This window comes from Hemiscyllium ocellatum, chromosome 28 (assembly GCF_020745735.1).
Source record: "Hemiscyllium ocellatum isolate sHemOce1 chromosome 28, sHemOce1.pat.X.cur, whole genome shotgun sequence".
NCBI lineage: Eukaryota > Metazoa > Chordata > Chondrichthyes > Orectolobiformes > Hemiscylliidae > Hemiscyllium > Hemiscyllium ocellatum.
The window spans coordinates 26,949,383-26,974,579 of NC_083428.1; the positions used below are offsets into that span (position 1 = coordinate 26,949,383).

A 25,197-nucleotide genomic window follows, 5' to 3' on the forward strand; every position below is an offset into this window, starting at 1 on the left:
TTCACTACTGTCTGTGTGGAGTTTGCACATTCTCCCTGTGTCTGCGTGGGTTTCCTCCAGGTGCTCTAGTTTCCTCCCACAGTCAAAGATGTGCAGGTTAGCTTAATTGGCCATGCTAAATTGCCCTGTAGTGTCCAGGGATGTGTAGTCTTGGTGGATTATTCAAGGAAAATGCAGGGTTACTGGGATAGGGCAGGGAGTGGGTTTCTCTCTGGAACATCAGCATGGATTCAATGGACTGAATGGTCTGCTTCCAAACTGTAGAGATTCCATGATGATTCTAAGTAATCCTGTATAAATGTGCATAGACATATAAACCATTTTCTACAAAATACTGAATACCAAGGCTGTAACGCCAGTGCAGAATGTTATAGGTGCCTGAGCAAAATAGGCTGTCACAAGGAATGTGTCTGAATTGCTTCAGAAATTTAGCAAGGCTTATTGCAATGTTGAGAACAACACCTTACATGTTTTAATAATGGTATAGGCGTTAAGGTGTGATTCTCACTCGACAGTGGTGGGGGGTTGCCAGTTAATGTGGATTATTTGTTGCTAATTATAAGTTTGCAGATGACACCAAAATTGGAGGTGTAATGGATAGCGTAGAAGATTACCTCAGATTTCAACAGGATCTTGATCAGATGGGCCAATGGGCTGAGGAATGGCAGATGGAGTTTAATTTAATGCAAGGTGCTACATTTTGGAAAAGCAAAACTTAGCCGGACTTATACACTGAATGGTAAGGTCCTAGGGAGTGTTGCTGACCAAACAGATCTTAAGTGCAGGTTCATAGCTCCTTGAAAGTGGAGTCTCAGGTAGATAGGATAATGAAGAAGGCATTTGGTATGCTTTCCTTTATTGATTAGAGCACTGAGTATTGGAGTTGGGGGGTCATGTTGCAGCTGTACAGGACAATTGTTAGGCCACTGTTGGAATATTGCATGCAATTCTGGTCTCCTTTCTATTGGAATGATGTTGTGAAACTTGAAAGGGTTCAGAAAAGATTCACAAGGATGTTCCAGGGTTGGGGGATTTGAGCTAAAGGGAGATGCTTGAGCATTAAAGACTGAGCGGTGACCTCATGGGGGTTTATAAAATCATTAGGGGCAAGGATAGGATAAATAGGCAAGGTCTTTTCTCTGGGGTAGGGAAGTCCAGAACTAGAGGGCATAGGTTTAGGGTGAGAGGGGCAAGATATAAAAGGGACCTAAGGGGCAATGTTTTCACACAGAGGGTGTTGCACGTATGGAATGAGCTGCCAGAGGAAGTGGTAGAGGCTGGTACAATTGCAACATTTAAAAGGCATCTGAATGGGTATATAAATAGGAAGAGTTTGGAGGGATATGGGCCAAGTGCTGGCAAATGGGACGAGATTAAGTTGGGATATCTGGTTGGCATGGACGAGTTGGACCGAAGGGTCTGTTTCTGTGCTGTATGTCGCTATGACTCTATGAACTGCAGATTTCATGGCATTAATATGCAGCTTTCTAGCTTACCATTCACCATGAGCAATCTAGATGACAGGAGTGCTTGATAAGGAAATCAGAATGGGTACCTGGTGACTATAATTAGCTGCTGGATGTGATGAGCTTCTATGTTGGTCACGATGCAACAGCATCTCAGGACATGCTCAAATGGCACTAGCTACCCACAGCCCACTTCCACAGACACTAGTATCCAACATGTGCTAACTTCTAAGGACCTATATAGCACATCTCTGATCAACTTACATTGTGCTTCTGTAGTTCAATGCTGCACCTCAGGGTGCAAAGGAAACTACCATTATAATGCTGCAGCAAGGATACTGCATACTCAGGGGTATACACCCAGCTCATGGAGCAGATCATATTATACCTCCGAGCTTTTCTCTCGCTATCATAGCGCACACTCACTCTGAGCCTGCCTGGGTACTTCTAGCATCCCTGCCTTACCTTGCCTTTTTGTATCTTACTCCTCAGCCAGAGATGAAAATGTGTTGCTGGTTAAAGCACAGCAGGTTAGGCAGCATCCAAGGAATAGGAAATTCGACGTTTCGGGCATAAGCCCTTCATCAGGAATGAGGAGAGTGTGCCAAGCAGGCTAAGATAAAAGGTAGGGAGGAGGGACTTGGGGGAGGGGCAATGGAAATGTGATAGGTGGAAGGAGGTCAAGGTGAGGGTGATAGGCCGGAGTGGGGTGGGGGCGGAGAGGTTAGGAAGAAGATTGCAGGTTAGGAGGGCGGTGCTGAGTTGAGGGAACCGACTGAGACAACCACCTTGTCTGTACCCGCCTCCACCTCTTCCTCTGGCTCGTTCTATACTCGACCACCCTCTGTGTGAAAAGGTTGCCCCTCCTGCCCTTATAAATCTTTCTCCTCTCACCATAAGCCAATGCCCTCTAGATTTGCTCTTCCTTACACTGGGAAAAAGATCTTGTCTATTTACTCTATCCATCTTGCTCATGGTTTTATAAACCTCGATAGGTCATCCCTCAGCCTCCGATGCTCCAAAGAAAAGATCTCAGCCTGTTCATCCTCTCCCTATTGCTCAAACCCTCCAATCCCAGCAGCATCCTTGTGAATCTTTTCTGAACCCTTTCAAGTTTAACAACATCTTTCTGATAGCAAGGAGACCAGAACTGAATGCAGTATTCTGAAAGTGACCTCACCAATGTCCTATAAAGCTGTAACATGACGTCCCATCTCCTGAACAGAATGCACTGATCAATGAAGGCAAGCAAGTACACTGAGCCCTCAATCGGGGGTCCTGGGACATTAGGTTGGGCAGCCTCTGACATGAGTCCAGGGGCTTGGACAGGTCAGTTAGCCACTTGAGGTGTCAGGATCCTCTCCTCATAAAGGATGAGCAGCCAAATGTCAGGTAGCCCACCACCATGGTCAGTTAAGTAAGTGGGCAACAAGTTGGCAAATGGAGCACAATGTGAAAAAATGTGAAATTGTTCATTTTGGAACAGAGAACAAAATATAGTATTATTTAAACAGAGAACAACTTCAGAAAGCTGAAGCACAAAGAGATTTGGGGATACTTGTGCACAAAACACAGAAAGTGAGCACATTGGAAGGCTAATGGAATGCTGGCCCTGATTTCAAAGGGTTTGGAGAAAAAGAGTGAAGTCTTGCTGCATCTGTGCTGGTGAGACCACATCTACAGTGCTGAGAGCAGTTTTCATAGAATCCTGGCAGTATGGGATCAGACCATTCAGCCCATCAAGTCCACCAACCCTCCAAAGAGTATCTCACCTAGACCCACGCTGCTACTCTTTCCCTATAACAATGCATTTCACATGTCTAATCTACCAAGCCTGCACATCCCTGGTCACATTGGGCAATTTAGCATGGTCAAGCCACCTAACCAGCACATCTTTGAACTGTGGAAGGAAGCCAGGCATCCAGAGGAAGCGCATTTGAACGGGGAGAATGTGCAAATTCCACTCAGGCAGTCACCTGAGGCTGTGAGGCAGTAGTGCTAGCCACTGAGCCAATGTGTCACCATATTGGTCCCCTTAATTTGGGAAAGGTATAATTTCTTAGGATGCCATTTAGAAAAGGTTCACAAGGATGATCTCTGGTATGGAGGTATTTTCTAATGAGCAAATGCCACATTAGAATTTAGAAGAATGGATGCTGATCGCATTGAGACATACAGGATTCTTAAGGGACTTGACAGGGTAAATGCTGAGAGGGTGGTTCTCCTCATGGGAGAGTTTAGGACCAGAAGGCATTGTCTCAGAATTGAAGAGCACCAACTTAACACTGAGACAAGGAAGAATTTCTTCTCTCAGAGGGTTTTAAGTCTTTGCAACTCTTTGTCACAGATAGCTATCAGGGCAGAGTGTTTGGATATATTTAACGGTGAAATTGATAGATTGCTGGTCAGTAGAGGAATAAAGGGAATGGGGGAAAGACAGTGTAGTGGATAGGAGGAACCACGATCAGCCATGATCCTATTGAGAGGTGGAAGAGGGTCACGGAGCCAAATGGCTTACTACTGTTCTATTTCTTATAGTCTTAAGGTCTGTATTGACTCTTTGGTCTATTGTGGCCTGTTTTCATTTCTGAAATGAGATAGAGGCTGGTATTAAGATATTAGGAAGTGCCGTAGTACAGCTGTTCCTGCGGTAGCAGGTGGGGAAGTATCCTCAGAAAGTGCAAAGGTAGTGCTGGGGTTATGAAGGGTTAGTGATGTTGGGGGCTGGGGTTGGTGAAAGCGAGTGAGGGATGATGTTGCACATAGTAGTGAGAGTGATGTAGCATGGGCCTTGGTGGGATGTTCTTGCAGTAGCAGAGACAGAATGAACGTGATGTATCAGAGAGGAGATAATGGCATTTACACTAGAGGAGTAAAGAGGGTTATTGAACTCCTTACAATGCTGTGCATTCCTCCAGAGAGCTAAGATGGCACAGACCCTGGCAGCAACCTTAGCCCAGGCTGGCACATCTCAAGTTGTGACCTCCTCCACTGGTCTGGGGGGAGCAGGGTCTCCCACCTCTGTACCATCCCATCCACAAAGACCTTCAGCTCCCTGGCTGCAAAGTGAGGCAAAATAGAGTCATAGAAATGTACAGCACAGAAACAGACCCTTCGGTCCAACTCGTCCATGCTGACCAGATATCCTAACCTAATCTAGTCCATTTTTCCAGCACTTGGCTTGTATCCCTTTAATCCCTTCCTATTCATATACCCATTCAGATGCCAATTCTCCTTTCTCTGCCATGTCTGGGACAAATTACAGCAAATGTGCAGGACAGCTCCAAACTAGCAGCACTTTTCCAGGTGTACAACAACCTGGTAAAGATAAAGGTGGGCAGCAGGGACGCTGGTCAATTCCAGCCATGTTCCAGCAACAGTAGATAGTAGAATGGGGCTAGAATCAGATGGGAATGGTGCCATAGGGGTAGGATTGGTAGTTAATGAGGCCATTCTGAGAAAAGGTCACTGGACCTGAAACGTTAACTTTGATTTCTCTTCACAGATACAGCCAGACTGCTGAGCTTTTCCAGTAACTTCTGTTTTTGTTTCAGTTAATGAGGCTAGTTTGCTATGATTCTGGTGTCAGAACCCTCTCGGACTTGTGGAGATAAAACCCCCCAGGAAACTCAGTAAAACTGACACTTTGCCAAAACCCATAAGACTGACTCCTAAAGCTGCATTCTTTAATTATTACTTTACAAAATGTGACCACAAAGAACACCAGCAGTCAAAGATCTGCCATTTATTTTCATAATCTCTATTACAACCAACTTAATACAGAGCTACTCTGAACTCACCTCCAATTGGTTCTGGTGTGTAGCCATCTGGATTACAAGCAAGGCTGATTGCACTTTGTCGCTGGAAATGAAGGACAGATATTATCAAGTTTAAGCAAAGTCATCAACATTACTTATGAAGGGCTAGATCACCTCCTGTGGCCTTATTCACAGTTAGTTTGTGGTCTCAAGTACAGCTGTGAGGCTATGGCTATGTTATCCATTTTCATCCTATTCTTTACTTAGGAATGAAGCACTGTGATAGTTGGAAAATGAAACATGAGGCTGAAAATAAGTAATACTCTAAATCTATTAAATTTGTGATAATTTAGATGGTGTATGTTCATTCAAGGCAAATAACTCTTAATTAATGCGAAGCAATGTTACTCCAAATGAGGATTCATTTTTACAAATCTAAACTTTATTCCCTTCAGATTTTGATTACTGTGGAAAGTTTACATTTTTTGTAAAATTCCCTTTTAATCCAGTATTTTGCCTTCGCCTTTAATTTTATTTTCTGTCCTGATTATATATAGCAATGAATGTTGTAACTGGCAATTCCTGGTCCAGTCTCCACACTGCGCTTAACAATGATTTGAATTGATTGGTGAAGGATGTACTCAGGTGCTTGCCTTTCTTACACATGTCCAACATCTCAGGGGACACTTGGCAAAAAATGCTTTCCAAATATTGCAAATTCCAATGTGGAATCCCGTTAAAAAAAACTCTATTGGCAAGGGCAAAATGTAACCCATTCAGAATTGGAGCAGTAAGTCAAACTGAGAAAGCCCTATTTACTTCAGTCATTACCAGAAACGAACAGGAATAAACATAAGGTCATCACCAATATAATGAAGGAAAAGTTGCTTGTCACAGATTTCTCCACCTGGAACAGTGGTTGAAACAAGATGCATAATAGTATTTATGAAAAGATGTTGATACTTATTGAAATTCTTTTTCAAAATTAGGAATTGCCATTAAATGAGGATTGTTTTCAAAAAGTCAACAATGCGACGATTCATTGGTTCTGTCAAGTTGTGTGATCTCAAAGCACAAAAGTTGAGCATTTTACTATTATATTGAACTTATACTTACATTAGGAGGAAGTGAAGGCGGTTTCACTGGTTCTGTAAGGTATAAATGAGTTAAAATCAATAAAGCTGACATCTTTTATGAGATTTTGCTGTTGTATGTTTCCTCAAACTTGCCTTTGCAAAGTTGTCATGCTAGAAAATCCAATTGGACAAAGTTCTTTTTTCTTCCTTTTCTCCCCCTCTCTTCCCCTTGAAAGCTGACAACTCCTCAATAGTCTTAAATTCTAGTAAATCCTTCAAATCTTCAGTCGAGTGAGTGTTGTTCACAACTGATCCATACACAGCAAAAGTTAATTAAATTCATAGGGCTATTGGCAAGTCATTAGGTACTCATACCATTTCTCTTTATCTTAAATCTTTTATGAACTAACATGGAAACCTCATTACATACCATCCCCTGCATCTTCCCAACATAACGCAAAAAGTTAATGTACTTTATATAGCTACTGTAAATGCGTACCATAGAATGACATTGCCTGTCTTCCAGGTATAACTGCGGGTGTTTATATCTTAGGGAAGCAAGTTATTTCATAACCCAAGTAGTCTCTGTCCTACTCGAGAGGAGATAATTCAAAGAAAATATGTCTAGTAAAGGAAGTTCAGAACTGAGTTGATTCTCTGTCAGAACATTAACAATGTAACACATAAGACCAGGCATATCTGCTTGTTTAAATGAACAGCCTGGCCGACTTATTAGAAATCCGATATTTCTCTGCACTAAGGGGAGCAAGTCCAACGTAAAATCGGTACTCCAAAAAAAAGCATGCAAAATCTGAGCCTGTGAGGTGGGCTTTTCAGTGACTTGGTTTTGCAACTTACGTGCATTGTGATATGCTTTTACACATCAGACCCACCGATGACAAAAAAGGAAAAGAATTTGGTGACAAATGAGAGGAAGATAATGGAATAATGCAACCTCTAGATTTCTAACAGTTTACCATAGATTGCTGGAATGTGGTTTCCTCTTCACAAACCCAGCTTCAGTGCTTTTTTCTGGAGGATTGGGGAATGATAAGGATTGACTTCAGAGCAGATTTCCTCATTGAAGGCAAAGGAAAGACATAAATCTGATGGCATGTCATGCATTTTCTCAGACCACATCAATAGTAAGCTTGCTAGGTGTATGTAAGTAGCCTTGTTAATTGCTTCATTCTGTCTGGAGTGCTTCCAGGAATTAGGTGAAAGTGAAGTTGCCATAGTCCTACTGGTTGCTCTCTCAATAAAGAGAGGTGACTGGTGGTGGTTTAACATGAGGATCACCATACCTCAGGTAAGGGAGAGATTGAGAGGGCAGGCTCTTGATGGTAACATGAGCCAGAGTGGGAACTGAACCAATATTCTAGCATCACAAACCAGCTATCCAGCCAACTGAACTAACCAACTTAACCTCAAATGAATGTTCTGATGATACTCTAGAGAATGGTTCTCACTGCGAGTGTTACCATTTGGTGTGGAAAATGGCTCAACAGTCAACAACGATGCAGCAAGGTTTAAATTGCTCTTAGCCTGAAGAGATAGGCTTCCTCACTGTATTTTCTAATGCACAGAGCCAATATTTTCCAGCATTAACATACGGAGGATCCACTGTCTTTCCACTTTGCAAATTCTGCTGTGGAAGTGCTCCCTCTTGTGGAGGAAGATTTTGTTTGGGTGAGAATGTGGGCTGCTGGAAAAGATGTTGAGGGCAGTTTGTGTCAACTCAACTGCGCCACATACGGTTATCCAACATTGGAAAATGTTTACTGGCCTTGCCAGATCAGAAAAGGTTACAGTTACACTTTCAAAGAATACATTGTATTGTACCGTCTGACAACATTTTTCAGTATTGGTAAGAAAATCCAGCCTTGGAGGTCAGTGTGACAGCCACATGTTTCATGAACTCTTTGCAGTATTTGTTCATTTCACAAATTGTATGGCCGATTTGTACTCTAACATTACTGTTGATCATTACTTTATTTCTCTAACAGAAGTAAAAGTGACGACTTCTATGACAGTCAGTCTATCTTGCCACAATACTGTCCAGGCAGCAAAGTCAAAAATTACTGCCAACAGTGGTTCTTCTGTAATGGATAAACAATGGGAATATGGCATGTTATGCATTGCTATCCTCAGAATTCATCCACCACTTCTCACATAAACTACTGTTGTTATAAACAGTCAAAGAACAACCAGGACCTTATGATTTCAATATCCTAATTAAATGCATAAAAAGCCAGTAAAGATAAACAACTTTAATATTTTATAACTTGTGTGCAATAATTAGCTTTAATGCAAGAGATGTTTGTACAGGTCTCCATTCCTCAAATATGCAAATCTTTCAAATAGTCAGTGGTTATATAATCTGCAAGGGCAACAGACCACTCTCCTCCATATGCATTAGGAGTATTATCCTCTCCTTCCATCACATATGCTTTCTTCCTCTCATCATTGAAATTCTGGAATTGAGATAGATCATCCTACCGTCAGGCCAATTTTGTATCCAATTGGCAAGGTCTCCCTGAATCTCTAGTGATCTAACTTTACTAACCAGTCTACCAAGTGGAACCTTGACAAAGGCTTCACTAAAGTCCATGTAGACACTGTCTACCACTCTGCCCTCATTAATCTTCTTGGTTACCTCCTCAAAAAACTCAACCAAGTTTGTGAGACATGAGTTCCCACATACAAAGCGATTCCTAATCAGTCCTTGCCTTTCCAAATGCATGTAATTCCTATCTCTCAGAATCCCCTCCAACGTCTTAGACACCACTGACATCAGACTCACCCATCTATGTTCTCAGGCTACTCCTTACAGCCTTTCTTAAATAAAGTCACAACATTAGCCACCCTCCAGTCCTCTGCCACCTCACCCATGGCTCTAGATGATACAAATATCTCCCCTTGGGGGCATGCAATTTCTCCCTTAACTTACTATAGTGCCCTGCGTTACTTGATCAGGTGATTTATCCACCTAAATGTTCTTTTCAAGACGTCCTGCATGTCAGTCCCAGTTCAGACAAGTTAACTCAGCACAGAACAAGGCCTTTCTTTTTCTCTGCAGCTGAGAACAAAATCTTTTTTTTTAATACATCTGCACCCCGGTATCTTGTTTATTTAATTAGTGAAGGTGAACTGAAGTTGTTTCGTCAGCATATGAATACCATGTTTTGACTTACCAGCAGGTTGGCTCGGATTATTGCAAGCTTCACGTAATACGTGTATCACCCCATCAGACTTGAGCTTTAAGTATTCCACCAGCTTTAAAACAAAAACACATAGCTTGGTAACATTGAACAAGTATGTACAACTAAATCAACTTTTCAATTGATTGAAAACCACTGCTCCAAGTTTAGCCACTTTGTGACAAATTTAGTTTGATGCTTTTTGACAATCAATTATAACGGGTTATGGTAGAAACATAAAAGATTAACACAGAAAGAAGAAGGCTGTTTTCACTAGTCAAGAGGACAAGAACTGAGGAACTGTAGAAATAACATGAAAAATCAAACAGTAAAACCAAGGTAAGGAGAAACTCTTATATATGAAGATCTAGAGCCATGGATTTTGTCTTTTTGAAGAACTCTAAATAGTTCTAAGGCCATGAATACTACTTCTGCATTTTAAGTAATGTAAATCTCATATTTTTAAAATGTTTCCTCTGACTACATAAACCTAATATTCACTTTAAAGGAAAACCTTCCATGAAAATGACAGTGAATACAGGAAATGGTTTCACCAAGTTTAAATTTGTGGATGTGTAGTGGGTAGTGATACTGCCTCTTAACCAGAAGCTCCAGGTTCAAGTCACTCTCCATGATATGGTGGACCAGGGCCTTCTTGTCCCCCAATGTCCCCTTCCACCCTCCTGCCTGGTCACAGTAGCCCAGAAGACAGAAAGAGAGAGAGAGAGAGAGAGACAGAGAGAGAGACAGAGAATAACAAAGCACTGATGAAGAGGCCCCTCCACTAGTCTTGACACTGGAGTCACCAGCTTAGATACTGATACTAGGAGCAAATATGGGTTTTGGCTCAACACATCACCAAGCATGACAGGCTCCAGTCAAAGGTCATTTGCCAGCTCACCAGGAAACCTAACACTGAGGAGTTCTGCTGTTGTGAACTCAGATAAGGAACTTAATGGGGGTGACATTCAGGAGATGGGCATACAAGGTGCTGCTCTGTCAAACAGCATCCTGTGACTGTCAAGGCATATAGGGAAGTCTGTTGCCAGGTTGGCAGAGGGCATTACACCCTTCCCGCAACCTCTACTCTATTGTGCTGCTGATTCAGAGATGCTGCCACTGTTGCTGCCATATGTGTTGAAGCTTTTGTGAGCACAGGACAATTACTTCTCTGCCTCATTAATGTAGCAACACTCTCTGGCAAGTTCACAAGTTCACCACAACTCCACCAAAAACCCTCCAGACACATTGCAACAGCAGAACTTTTTGAAAATCATTTTATCTGCAACTTGGGTGCCTGTAACTTTAAGTCGTATCAGTGCCAGGGCCCATCTAGCAACAGGATGTCTGTTGTTTGCAGAGTAATCTGTGACTGTTCTGTCTGGTCTTGTGTCGTCTAGCAATGCATTTACCACTTGGATAGTATGGCATCCGGATAATGTTAACTTGCAACTTCCTGGTGTGTAACGCAGGCAAAGGCCAGTAACACAGGAAACTTCACTAATACAGCGTCATGCAAGGGATTTCCATGCCCAATGAGTTCAGAGTAATTATTGTGTACCTGCCAAAGAGTATCAAACTTTGATCCATCAGGAATGGCAAACTTTCCAGATTTGTCTAAGTCTATAATGTAATGGTAGGCTGATTTTCCATATAACACAGAAAGAGCATATCCTCCAGCCTCTTTGCGCTGTCTCACCCTAGAACAGAAGAATAAAATCTTAGAAATTAATTAAACAGTTATTTTAAAATGTTTAATATAATTTAGAAAAGGTGGAGATAAACTGTTTGCTATTGACAAGGAAGTAAGACTGAAGGTTTCAAAGTTAAAGGGCCTGAATTCATATTTTATCTTTCGAATTACATCACCATCTCACACAAACTACAGGTCAGGAGTGAAGTGAGGTGCCAGACCTGTCTGGAACATTGGATTTTCCCAAGAGTAAGTGACTGCACACATGTTTTGTTTTACATTACCTCATTCAAGAAACAACAATATTTTGTAAGTGGAGGAATTTGAATCCCTGAATGATCAACTCATCTGTGACCTCAGGTTACAAATAATTGTTTCTCACCCTGTTTCCTGGCGGTAATGATGAGGCCTTAGTATTGCATCAGCCCTTAAATTCCCCTTGTCTTCAACACAGACTTACATATTCAACTAATAGTTTGGACATGGAGCTATTTACTTTAATATCCTGTGACTTTATTTTATCATTAATACTTTCTGAAAATTTACATAGGCATAACCTCATTAATACCTTCTGAAAATCAACAGAGGCATTTCCCATCCATTTATTTTACTGATGAACTTCATTAATACCTGAAGTTCTCTGCTCAATTTGTCAGATTTAGATTTTCTTTTACAAATTCTTGTTGGCTTTCTTTTACTGGCCTTTATTTGTCTAAACGAATATTAACTTTATCTCATTTTACACCTTCTAGAAATGATGCAGGCTAGTTTTTTTTATTTATTCATTTTGTGGGATGTAGGTGTCATGGCAGGCCAGCACTTATTGCCTGTCCCTAGTTGTCCTTGAGAGGATGATGGTGAGCTGCCTTCTTGAATAGTTGCAGTCCACCTGCTGTGGGTTGATCCAAAGCGAGGGAATTCCAGGATCTTGGCCCAGCAACAGTGAAGCGATGGTGATATATTTCCAAGTCAGGATGGCTTAGAGAGGGACTTGAAGGTGGTGGTGTTTCCATACATCTGCTGCCCTCGTCCGTCTAGGTGAAATTGGTCATGGGTTTGAAAAGTGTTGTATGAGGAACTTGGTGAATTCCTCAGTACATCTTGTCAATATTAACACATTGCTGCTACTGAACATCGGTGGTGGAGGGAGTGAACACGACAAAGGAGGAGTGCTCCAAAAGCTTATGATTTCAAATAAGCCTGTTGGACTATAGCCTGGTGTCATGTGACTTCTGACTTTGCTCTTGCAGTCACTGTGTTTATGTGGTGAGTCCAGTTGAGTTTCTGGTCAATGGTAAACCCCAGAGTGTTAATAATGGGGGATTCAGTGATGGCAACACCATTGAATGTCAAGGGTCTTTTATTGGTGATGGTTGTAGCCTGGCATTCATTGGCATGAATGTTTCTTGCCACTTGTCAGCCCAAGCCTGAATATTGCCCAGATCTTGGTGCATTTGGACATTGACTGTGTCAGTGTCTGAGGAATTGCAAATGGTGCTCAACATTGTGCAATCATCAGCGAACTTCCCCACTTCTGACCTTATGATGGAGAGAAGGTCATTGATGAACCAGCTGATGATGGTTGGACATAGGACACTACTCTGAGGAACTCTTGCGGAAATGTTCTGGAGCTGAGATGACTGACCTCTGACAACAACGGTCAGGTATGACTCTAACCAGTGTAGAGTTTGCCCCCGATACCATTGATTGCAGTTTTACTAGGGCTTCTTGATGCTATGCTCGAATGTAGCTTTGATGTCAAGGGCTGACACTTCCCACCTCACATCTGGAATTTAACTCTTTTATCCATGCTTGAGGTCACGAGCTGAATGGCACTAGTGGAACCCAAACTGGGCATTACTGAGCAAGTTATTGCACTGTTAGCACTGTTGGAAACACTTTCCATCACTTTATTGATGATTGACAGTAGACTGATGGTGCAGTAATTAGCCGGGTTGGATTCATCCTGGTTTCTATATACTGGACATTTTCGGATAGCTTCCAGTGCTGGAACTCTATTGGAAGAGCTTGGCTAGGGGAGCAGCAAGTTCTGGAGCACAAGTACTATTGCCAGGATGTTGTTAGGGTCCATAGCCTTTGCAGTATCCAGTGCTTCCGACCATGTATTGATATCATATGGAATGAAGACTGATATGTGTGATGCAGGGGACCACTGGAGGACGTCGAGGTGGATCATCTACTTAGCACTTCTGGCTAAAGATTATTGTGAATGCTTCAGCCTTCTCTTTTCCACTGATGCATTCGGCTCTTCCATCACTGAGGATGGGGATATTTGTGGAACTTCCTTCTTATTTAATTGTCCACCACCATTCAAGACTGGATGTGGCAGGACTGCGGAGCTTAAATCTGATCTAGTTATAGATACTTGGCTTATCACTGATTTCTATTTTGGGTGAACCTGCTATATTGAAACCATCCTAGTAGTCCAAGAAAGTTCTGTAATTTAAGATGATGTGAAGATTTTGGTCAGAGTCCCTTCTCTTTTCTCTCAAACTTCATTCAGCATTCCTAGGTTGAAAACTATCAGAAATCATCATCGACATAATTTGCATATGGCACTAGTCTTCAAACTATGAAAGAGTGTATACAGAGTTGGATCAATCTAGGAAGGATCCTTTGATATCTGGATGCTGGATCACCCAATACCTCAATGAGGTTCTCCATATTTTAATTCGAAATGCTTGAATCTCTTCTCTTCAGCAATCAAGAATAATTGTTATTTGTTTCTTTCAGATTGTCAGCTTGCAATCTTTCTTTTTATGGTTAAGGAGCATTTTCTTGACTTTTTTTTGCTATTGCCCCTATAAAAGTTTTTTATGTGTCCAGTTTTGTTTACCTACACTCTACAAACCTGTATGTTAATATCTTTCCCTGTTTTCCAGGTGCTTGCCTTACACATTCAGGGAGCTCCCTTTGTTCCTATTCCCTTGTTAATTTCAACTGCTCTTTGAAGCTGTATACCATTTTGAAGTTTCCCTTGCTGTGTCCTGACATTGCACTTCTGCTGATTCTGTGTTGCTTCACCAGAGCAAGCTGAAGCCAGTAACTTTACTGGCAATTTTTGGTCTTTGGTATATTTCTATTTGTGGAAGTTCAGCAAATGAGGAAGAATATTGGAATATTTACTGCAATCTTCCTCTGCAATCTTCCTTATTCTTTAAACTAAATGTCACTAAGTTCCCTCCTGGCTTTCTCGTTATTTGTCACTTCACATAACAAGGTTCGGAAATAGTGGCCCCAATATTTTGCGTGGTATATTAAAAGTGTCTTTAAGCATCCGGTTTTCATTGGAAACCACATTTGAGCATAGTGTCTGTGCACTCAGAGTGACCTGAATACTGGAATACCTGAAAAAAGCTCATACATGTTGGCCCAATGACCTGTGAAAGGAGTTTAAAGTTAGACACTGATAGTAATGAAGGTAATTTTAGGGGCCTTACAATAGATGGTGGTTGTGCTACTTGTTTGGCTCCACCTGGCTTTCCTCCATAATGTCAGTTGTGCAGTTCCAATATCCATCACATGATAGTAACACTCGGGACTTTGGGACATCGGTACACTTCAATTCTATCTGTTGTGTCCAGACATCATAAGCACTATTCTGATCAGCCTCTGAATTGTATGGATCAGGCAGTTTTGATGGAACTGTTCTGTCTGGTGTATGAGATGGTGTAGAGGTGTCCTGCACTACAGCAAAAGTGTCTTAGCACTAATCCCTCAGAATTTAACCCATCACATGATTAACGCTGTCATTTAAGAAGAGCTTTGAAAGTATAAGGAGGAAAGGCAAAACTTACAGAAATTTCCCATCTGGCTGTGCACCAAAGTATAGGCGTCGTTCTGCATCTCCACGACTAATGGGACCGTGGTACCAGGCCATCTTCTCATGTGCAGTGCTTGCAATCAGCTTCTGTAATTGTGGAGCTTGACTGATAATTGCCTGTTCTAATGCTTCACCCTGAAAAGAGAAACAGAATAAAACTCCATTAAAATTCAATCCCAAATAACCAGCAAGCACTTAAAACTGTTAATCAATTGAGAAAGATCGTTTCATCCATTGGGAAGAGGTGCAGGAGAAAGTCTGGGTCTTAGCATGCCTGACCTTGATAGCATAAAGGTGCTGGCTTCCTAACTAACTGCTGAGCAAATTAAGTTATGGGGGCTGTATGATACTTAAAGTGGCCTGACTTGAATTGACTTGTTTGCTGCAATTTATATCCTGATTCTGCTACAAGTCTTCGAGATAGTATTCAGGAGGTGCTATTGATGGAGGATGATGACTACGGTGAGGGGGTGACTCACTCTGAGTAAGCACCACCTCCAACTGCTCAGTCACATGAAGCTCCTGAGACAGGCAGCTATTTAGTGAACCAGGCACCACAGGCACATACCCTTGGCTGAGTGCCCATCACCAGTCCACCCATCAGTCCCTCCAGGATTTTATGGACAGTAGATTGGGGAGTTGATGGGTGCACAGCCCACCCATGGGTCAGTTGAGGCCCTAAAGTTGGCAATTAAGGATCGCATCTCAACATTTATCCAATCCAATATGTTTCCCAATGGATTCCCCGTGTCAACTGGGGAACCACTGATGCAATTTGCCATCTTTTGTCCTTCTCTGTCCAGAATTCTCTTCCTGTCCCTCAGAAGGGCCTATTGGCCTGATTTGTATGAGATGTCAGACCAAACACACAGTTTTGTCACTAACTGCCACCTCTTTGACTTACCAGCAGTGCAAGCAATGGCCAGCACTCCTGCTTAGTGCTGCCATTGTTCAGACACTCCTAGAACTGTCTGGTCAGGAATCTTTGAGAGTAAGGTCTTGCTGGGGCTGCATAGAAGTCCATCTTGGATTGTTGTTTAAAAAGTTGAAGTGAAGTGGAAGCCAAGTGGAGGCAGCTTGTCTGTTTAATTTCTTATGCAAGGTGCAAGGAGCCTCCATCAAGCATATATCCAATCCAGTTCAAGAAGCAAGGAGGCACGTTTTTGGGGATCTGTCTAAGTTCCTGCAATAGATGCTTGACCCTGCAAGTTCTGGAGTATACGTTGAAGAAGGCAGCATTCTGGAGCAGCAGAAAAAATGTGAGTTCTATTTATCCTTCAGATTGGAGGGAGAATGGAGGTATCTGTCTCATCTACCAATGCCAAGATGTCTCAGTCCCTTACATTGATGTTTACTTCGAGACAAAGACTAGTCAACAGCATGCAGCAGCCAATGAAGCAGTTCACCAAGTACCTGATTGTCCTCAGCAATAACTTGCATGGTTAAAATGCCACCTAATCGACAAAAAAAATTACCTAAATACTACAGAGCCCGTTTGGAGGGCAGCAGAGTGATTGCCTGACTCTTACTCCATAGGAAATGCAAGTGAGCCATTGAAGATGGAGAATGAGAGCATGGAATTGGAAAAAGCTCAAAATACCTCAACTTCTTGCATACCTCCCACAAACAGTGCAAGTTACAAATGCTTCCTCCTGTCCTCGTGGCTACACCTGCACAGGTGAAAACAGAGCAACCTTTTCTGCATCCCAATCCCAAAGGGCATCAGCTGGCCAAGAACACATAAGGCAGTCAGACTTAGAATGCAAGCTTTGTTGAAAACACATGGGCAGTATCACAGAAGGAAAAGGATTTCTAGTTACACTGTCACATTTCTGATTTAGGATTCTCCACAGTAAAATTTATTTTATCGTTCCCTCTTGTTTTTTTGTTTGTCTGGTATCTCGCAAAGTAGTTTTTAGTCATATGAATCATGAGAAAAACAAAAGGTTGAAGGGGGATGAATTGTAGACTGTGTAGGTCTGCCTTCTGCTGGGTTGGTGGAGGATGATGTGCTTGGATGTAGCAGGGCAACTAGATTTTGCATTTTAACCAAACCTGAATCTTGCTTTCTCAGCCATCCCTGGCAGTGATGTGTTTGGCCACTGGTGTTCGTCCTTGCAGGGTACAGAAGACTCATCTGTTTCCTGTTTCCGAAGTTCCAGGAATCGTTGCTGTGCAGGGTTGTGCAAGTCACAGCAGTCCAGTAACATTCAGGTAACCCTGGTTGACATACACTGAAGATCCATGCAGACCCTGAGCAGCTCCAGATATGCACATGGATTCAGCCTTTCAAACATGCCACTCCCACAGAAACTCACCCACCCTCATCGTCTTAAAATTCCCCCTAAACGTTTGCTGAAATTGCTGTATTATTAAACAGCATGAAATTTGAGGTTGCCATTTGTACTCACACTGCAGATAGCAAGCTTGCATCGTCTCATTCTACCTGTGATTTTCCCCTCCCACCAGCTCCTGATCCTTGTCAGTTAAAAGTAAGTGGGAGTAGCAGCAGTTTTGGAAGAATATGCACTTCTCCCCAGACGGTAGGGAAGCATTCTGAAACTAAAGAAGTGAAGTCATGCTGAGAATCTCTCCCAATACAGTACTAAATTTCAATTTTGATTCAGAGAATAATGTTTCTGAGTAAATGCTGTGCAAAGAAAAGTGCCGAGGAAAATTTTATCAAAAAGCGAAGTCAGGCAATCTCCTTCAATTTAACATCCTGAAACTTTTCATTTAAGTGTATTATTCTCTGCTTTTTCCTAAATGATTGCAGCATTGGTGGGTGGCACAGTGGCTAGCACTGCTGCCTCACAGCACCAGAGACCCGGGTTCAATTCCCGCCTCAGGTGACTGACTGTGTGGAGTTTGCACATTCTCCCCGTGTCAGTGTGGGTTTCCTCTGGGTGCTCCGGTTTCCTCCCACAGTCAACAGTGGGAGTAAGTCTACAGGTTAGGTGAATTGGCCATGCTAAATTGCCTGTAGTGTTAGGTGCAAGGGTAAATGTAAGGGAATGGGTCTGGGTGGGTGCGCTTCAGCAGGTCGGTGTGGACTTGTTGGGCCGAAGGGCCTGTTTCCACACTGTAAGTAATCTAATCTAAACGAATTAGTTTATGTAAAATGTGCAATTATGGGTTGGTCAGACATTAACCACTTTGACTGATTGCAATTCCACTGACTGTATGAAAATGGGAAGACCTGTTTCAGGAGCTTAAACTTGCACCTTTTTAATAGAATCCCCACAGTGTGGAAACAGGCAATTCAGCCCAACAAGTCCACACCAACCCACTGAAGAGTATCCCACCCAGACCCATCCCCCTACCCTATCCCTGCATTTCCCATGGTGAACACACCTAACCTATACATCCCTGAACACTATGGGTGACTTAGAGTGGCCAGTGTACCTAACCTGCACATCTTTGTACTGTGGGAGGAAACCAGAGCACCCAGTGAAAATCCACGCAGATACGGAGAGAGTGTGCAAATTCCACACAGACAGTTACCCATGGGTGAAATTGAACCAGATCCCTGGCGCTATGATGCAGCAGTGCTAACCATTAGGCTGCCCATAGGAATATTACCAGGGTAAAAATTATGACTGTATGCACTCGACCCACCTCCACTGTATCTTTTAAAAACCTGAAGAAAGGGGCAGGTCACCCAAGTTCAATGAGTTTGGAAGAATAGGACAGAAGATTAGAAATATTAAAATATAACAGTAAGATGTGATTTTAAAAGCAGAATGATGACAGAAGACGGGGTAGAACACAAAGGGCTTGGTGGGGATGTCGGTAAGACAAGCATAAATAATTATCTCAGGGTCCATTTAAATTTCCCTGAATGAGGGCACGATAGTCTTTTCAGTGATTACAAATCTGAAACAGGAACCCAATCTGCTGACTTGCCTTTAACAGCACGAACTACAGTGGAAGGATTGTAAATTGAGTACTTTTTTCTTTTTATTTTTATGCTGGATTTTTGTATTTGTTATTTTTCAATTTTATACAAAATGCGTAAGTCTCTGAGCCTAGGTATCTAGTACCTAAAATGGCACCATAAGTGGTGACATTGCAAACTTTTCACTGCATTCAGTCAAATGCATGTGACAATAAAGTTCATTCAATTCAATAATACAGTTGGGACAAGGAGTGGATGTTCCTGTTTTTTGTGAAAAATTCTGTTTATGTGAGAGGATGCTCAGTGTATTATTGGAAATGAGGCTGTTGTTCAGACATTTTAACAAGGCCAATGGCCTTTAACTTAATGGTACCTCCAATTCCAATTCATTTTGGCCTGGTTTCCCAGTTCTGGAATGTAACAAATGAAGGAAAGTAGACAGGCAGGGGAGGCTGGAAGAGCACATCAAGCCAGGCAGCATCAGGAGATGAAGAAGTTAACGTTTTGGGTATAACCCTTCTTCAGGAATGAAGGTGGGGTAGGGGAAGCTGCAGATAAAGAGAAGGGGGGGGTAAGGGTTATGGGGAGGGAGCGATGCAGAGTGGTGAGGTAGTGATAGGTAAATACATCGCTAATGACCCCTATTAAAACTTCCAACCACCATTTGATTTCCACTTCCTGACCATTCACTGAGATCCCCCCCTGCCCAATCACCACCTGCTTCCTACCAGCTTACCATCGGGATTACCCCTCTCCATGAGATCGGGATACATTGGTGATTGTTGAACCCTTGCCCCAGCCACTTTCTGCTGAAATCATCATCAATGGGACCACCTCTCATGCAATTGCCATTTAACATTAGCATCCACAAGTGAGAAATTACATTGAGATTCCAGCCAGACCAGTCCACCAAGAGTCAAGTATGGAGACAAAAGAGACCTCAAAATGTTGATTTGTTTATTTTTATGAATTTCCTTTTGGGGTCATGCAGACCTGCTCTTCATAGATATCCTCTGGGCCACATGAATTTGCACCTCTTTTAACTGACTTCTGACTTCTAACAACGTGGCTCTAAGTGAGGCTGGGAGTTTTCTACATGAGCTAGAAATGGCCATCAAAACTTTCCAAATAAAACTTGCCCCGCACTTCAAATTGGAAGTGATGTTAGCTAACACCAGACAAAATAAGAAAACATATGATGAAAACATTTGAGGTCAAAGAAAAAAGATTGGCTTCACTTCCTTTATTAAAATGTTTAAAAACCAACTTCTTTATCAACATGGTTGAGGTTTTTGAGTATTACCATGCTGTGTAAAATACTGGAATACCTCTGTTTGGTTGTGATGTATTCCTTCCATAAAGCCAAAAATAAGTTCAGAGCAGAACATGTGTGGACTGAAAGTCCATGAGCCACTAGCCCAGTAATTGGGTCATAATTGTGTCTGTCAGTGCCCACTGGGCAGGGCAGCTCAGGGGGCATATACATGGCAGGCGAACACCAGCAAATCCCAGAGACTGCCAACTGTTAGCCAAAGAAAACATAAATATGGCCCCAAGAGTTTGATTCTAAAAGTTAGGTATCATACAGTGTGGAAGAAGAAAATTGGGTCCATTGAATCCACACCGACCCTCTGAAGAGCCACCAGACCCACTCAACTCTGCATTTCCCATGGCAAATTCACCTAGCTTGCACATGCCTTGATACTACAGGCAAGTTAGCCTGGTTAATTCACCTAACCTGCACATCTTTGGACTGTGGGTAGAAACTGGAACACCCAGAGAAAACCCATGCAAACACAAGCAAACTGTGCAAACTTCACACAGACAACATAACAAGGTTGAATCTGACCATCTGGTTGCATTATAGTAACTCATCAATGGAACAACTGGGGACCTTTGGTTCTACAGGTCTCATTGATGTGGGATGAAGGCCCCTTTGGCAGCCAGTAAAGATTCCCTCACTAAAGTAATCATGTGTATCAAATTTAAATTTAATCCATATCTCTGCAGGTACAAGCTTCAAAGAAAATCAAAGATATTCAACATTAAAATGCTCTTTCATTTCATGTATTGAACCAAATAGGGTTTCTCATTTTGGGGGATTTGTGACCTTGGAGGAATTCCTGAGTCTCTCTGTAAGCTTTGTAAACTCTGTGCATGAACAAAATATTCATGTAAGATTTGAAAAGTTGCACTGCGGGGTAGGACTGGGAGATTATCGATGCTCTGATACCTGATATCATTTCATTGCCTGTACCTGAGCGACTCAAACATAGAATGAAGACCAGGCTTTCGACAAAACTGAATTCCATTTTGGAAATAGTTAAAATATAAATACTGCTTTGGCTGTGTTGCAAGTGGATATCCTGGTTCTTTTGATAGATACTTGTCTGCAACCCAAAGGTTGACCCAGGTGAAATTACAGTGTCAGATTGAAGCTGCATTCGGGACTTAGAGCAGTGAAAAGAAAGTTTATGCATGGGTGTACAGCAGTGAGGATATGTGCATGGCAGGATTCCTCATACAAAGTCTTTAACCACAGGGAAGCCGTTATGCTACAGTTGTCACATGGTTCTGGATGACCAGGAAACTCAGATAATGAACTTCATTGTTACTGTGATTAAGAAAGAGGAGGAGTTTGGATTAGGGGTGATGTTTACTGGAGAATAAGGCAAGATACATCTCACAACAAGGGGGTAGAATGTTTCTGTGAATTTTAAGGAGTTGGGGGAGTGTACGGGGAGAGATGGTGGCACTACTGTCTCACAGCACCAGGGACCAAGGTTCATTTCCACCCGTGGGTGATTGTGTGGTGTTTGTGTGTTCTCCCCATGTCTGCATGGGTTTCCTCCAGGTGCTCCATTATCCTCCCATAGTCCAAAGATGTGTTACTTAAGTGAATTGGCTGTGGAAAATGCAGGATTGCAGGGATAGGGTAGGGGTGTGGGTCGGGGATGTTTTTCAGAGGGTAGGTGTGTACTCGATGAGCCAAATGGCCTGCTTCCACACTGCAGAGATTCTATGGTGAATAGAGGGGCAGAGTTCCTCTACAAACTAGAAGTTGAGTAGGAAGAGATGACATCTCATTGTAACAAAAATATATCAATTTCAGTCTTCAAAGTTTGAATTCAGTCAGGACCCTCAGCCTTTCGAAAGCAATAGTTTCATTTTTCCATTACCCTTAGTGTGAAAATGCTCTAGCATTATTGTTAAGAATATGTCCTTTTGTTCTGGATTTTCCCTTTGTCACTTTAAACACCCCAGTTAGATTGCCTCATATTCCTCTGAATGTAAGGGAATGCAAGCAGTGTTTATGCTACCTGTCCTCACAATTTAAAGTGAAATAACAAATGCTGGAAATATCCAGCAGGTCTGACACCATCTGTAGGGAGTGAGAGATAGGTTAATGATTCAAGTTGATGAACTTTTACCAGAACAGAAATTAACCAGTTATCAAAGATCCTGCCTGATCTGCTGAGCATTTTAGATGCTGACTTCAAATTCCCAGAAGTGGCAGTATTTTATTGTTTTTGCTGCTGCACATGATTTAACTTTTCGCTGTAGGATTTTACAAGTGAATCTGTGTTACATCATGTCTTGTCCCCAATCCAACCTGCAGGAATATGTGGCCAGGAACATTGGGCTCTCTTTCTCCCACCATCGTCCCCTTTGACATTCCACCATGTGGAAAATTATTTGCAGTTACTTCCCAAAACAGATTAAATCTGCTTTGGGAATGTTTCCGGATACTTAAAAACAGTCAGCATTACTTCTGAACAGGAACTAGTTTAGGTAAATGAGCAAGGATTTGGGGTCTGTAATGATGATGAGATAGATCACATGCTGAAAGTAGAGGTGGAATTTTTTTTTAAAATGACATAATTGAGAACTTCAAGGAAAATCTCTCTCTGATTATGGAGTCACCTAATGTTCTTCTGTTTACAACCTTGTTATCAGTTTACTGAGCACCTTCATCAATAAAAGACCATCACCTCAGGAAAATTAGATGATTCTCATTAGATTGTCCTGAATATTGTTTTTGCAGAAGACTGATTATTGCGATTTCTTTAAATCATACGGCAGCAGAATATCTGCCATTGTGAAATGTGTTCCACTATACCTTAAACACGTTAAAGGATAAAATGGTAGGGAAGTTTCCAGCTTACAGCCCACAACTTGGTTCTAATGCGTTTAATTATTGCAAACTGACTGTCTCTCACTTTCTCTTCTCTTCACCTGCGTGGAAAATCCCTGACAGCACTGACAAAATAAGTAATCTGATGTTGATTTTGATTATCTGTGTCTGCTCTTACCAGCGTGGGTTAAGTCTCCCCAACTTCCCTCATCAGTGACCTTGAAGCTTTAGTTTGTAAAGCTGCACTGGGAGCTTTAATCTGAACCTTTCAGTTCCACTGGATAGCCTCAAAATCGTGCAGACACCAATCACTGAAACAAGGAGCCAACCTACAAGCTCTGCCAGTCAGCTGCCCATGTGGAAAATAGATTTGGACATGTTTAGTAAGTTTAAGCAGTGAATCATTTCATAGAATATGGACATACACAAATGAAAATGCAAACCCCAAGGTACATGACTTAAAGGGAACTATTGTGGTGCAGTGATAGTGTCACTACGTTGAACCAGGATGCCTGGGTTCAACCCCCCACCTGCCCCCACCTCCCCCCCAAGAAGTGTGTCATAGGAATCCAAAATAAGTTAAAATAACCATTGGACTTAAAGATTATAGTATTTGTTACTCTATTTCTGTACAAGACAAGAAACAATTAGTATGCTCGGGATAATTTCACACAGGTCACCAATTTTCTGCAGAGCCTAACTTTTCTCCAATTCGGTCATTTCAAGTCCTCTTTATGAATATTGGGGAGCTCTGAGTGGTTACGCGAATATTTTGAAAGAAAACAATTTTAATAAATCAAGATGGGAATTAGAATGTGAAAGAAGCACAATTGAATTTATCTTCTATTTATTCCTCCATGCTCAATCTTAATCAGTAAAATTATCAAACATAAAATTACAACTACTTTTTAATTTGAACTGTAGCTCAATATGAACAATGGGATTTACTTGTTATCTCACCAGAAGCACCATTTCTATTGGTTTGACAATTCTAATCTGGTCATACAGAAAGTTGAACAATTTGCTGCAAATGCTCAAAGTAAACAATGGCTCCCTCTCCTGGTGGAAGATAGAGGTGACTAAGATGGAGTGACAAAAGACAGAGAAATTTAAACCCCAGAAGGAACTGATTCAGCTCATTGTATCTCTAACCATTGATTCCTGCAGCATTCCAAAATTAATCCACTGCCCCAGACTCTCACCATAACTCTGTATCCTCTTTTGCTTTAAATGTATACTTAATTTACAACAGAAGTTCTTCATATGGTCCATGAGGCTAAATACTCCAAGTGCTGAACAAAGAAATTCTTCTAACCTTACTTAGGGCCTTAGTGACAATTTTAAAGTTAAAAAGCATTATTACTGGCCTTGCAATGAAAGGAGATTCTCTTTTCCTCTTCAGCTTATTAAAGTAACATTTCTGTTTTTCCAAATAATGAGAAATATATGGAAACGTGGGCGGCACGGTGGCACAGTGGTTAGCACTGCTGTCTCACAGCGCCTGAGACCCGGGTTCAATTCCCGACTCAGGCGACTGACTGTGTGGAGCTTGCACGTTCTCCCCGTGTCTGCGTGGGTTTCCTCCGGGTGCTCCGGTTTCCTCCCACAGTCCAAAGATGTGCGGGTCAGGTGAATTGGCCATGCTAAATTGCCCAAAGTGTTAGGTAGGGGTAAATGTAGGGGTATGGGTGGGTTGTGCTTCGGCTGGTCGGTGTGGACTTCTTGGGCCAAAGGGCCTGTTTCCACACTGTAAGTCTAGTCTAATCTAATCTAATCAGTAAAAAAAAATAATGAGGGCTGTGTAGAGACAATCCATGGCCTTCTTATCTGAGTACTACATGTTCCATTGTATGGAGGATTATGGTAACCTATCGTTTGGCTGTGTGTGAATGCTGACTGCTCATATTGCTGAAAACATGTCCTGCTCCACTAGACTTATTCCCAGGATAGCAGGACTGTCCAATGAAGAGAAATTGGATAAACTAGGCATGTGTTCGCGAGAGTTTTTGAAGAATTATAGGTGATCTTGTTCAAACCTATGTATATTTAAAATGGATAGACAAGGTAGATGCAGGTGAAATGCTTCCCCTGGCTGAGGAGTCTAAAACTAGGGTGCACAGGTTAAAA

General features: G+C 42.0%; 1 protein-coding gene across 3 annotated transcripts in view; it reads right to left on the bottom strand.

The window, feature by feature from the left end:
- The window catches only part of LOC132828819 (tyrosine-protein kinase ZAP-70), a 102,089-nt gene that overhangs the window by 17,409 nt on the left and 59,483 nt on the right, over nt 1–25,197 (bottom strand). For all 3 annotated transcript variants that reach the window (XM_060845965.1, XM_060845966.1, XM_060845964.1), the window contains exons 3-7: nt 15,012–15,172; nt 11,062–11,200; nt 9,495–9,576; nt 6,341–6,372; nt 5,267–5,327 (exon numbers count right to left, since the gene is read on the bottom strand). In XM_060845965.1, coding sequence (XP_060701948.1) covers nt 5,267–5,327; nt 6,341–6,372; nt 9,495–9,576; nt 11,062–11,200; nt 15,012–15,172 — 475 coding nt within the window. The remainder of the gene's footprint in view (nt 1–5,266; nt 5,328–6,340; nt 6,373–9,494; nt 9,577–11,061; nt 11,201–15,011; nt 15,173–25,197) is intronic.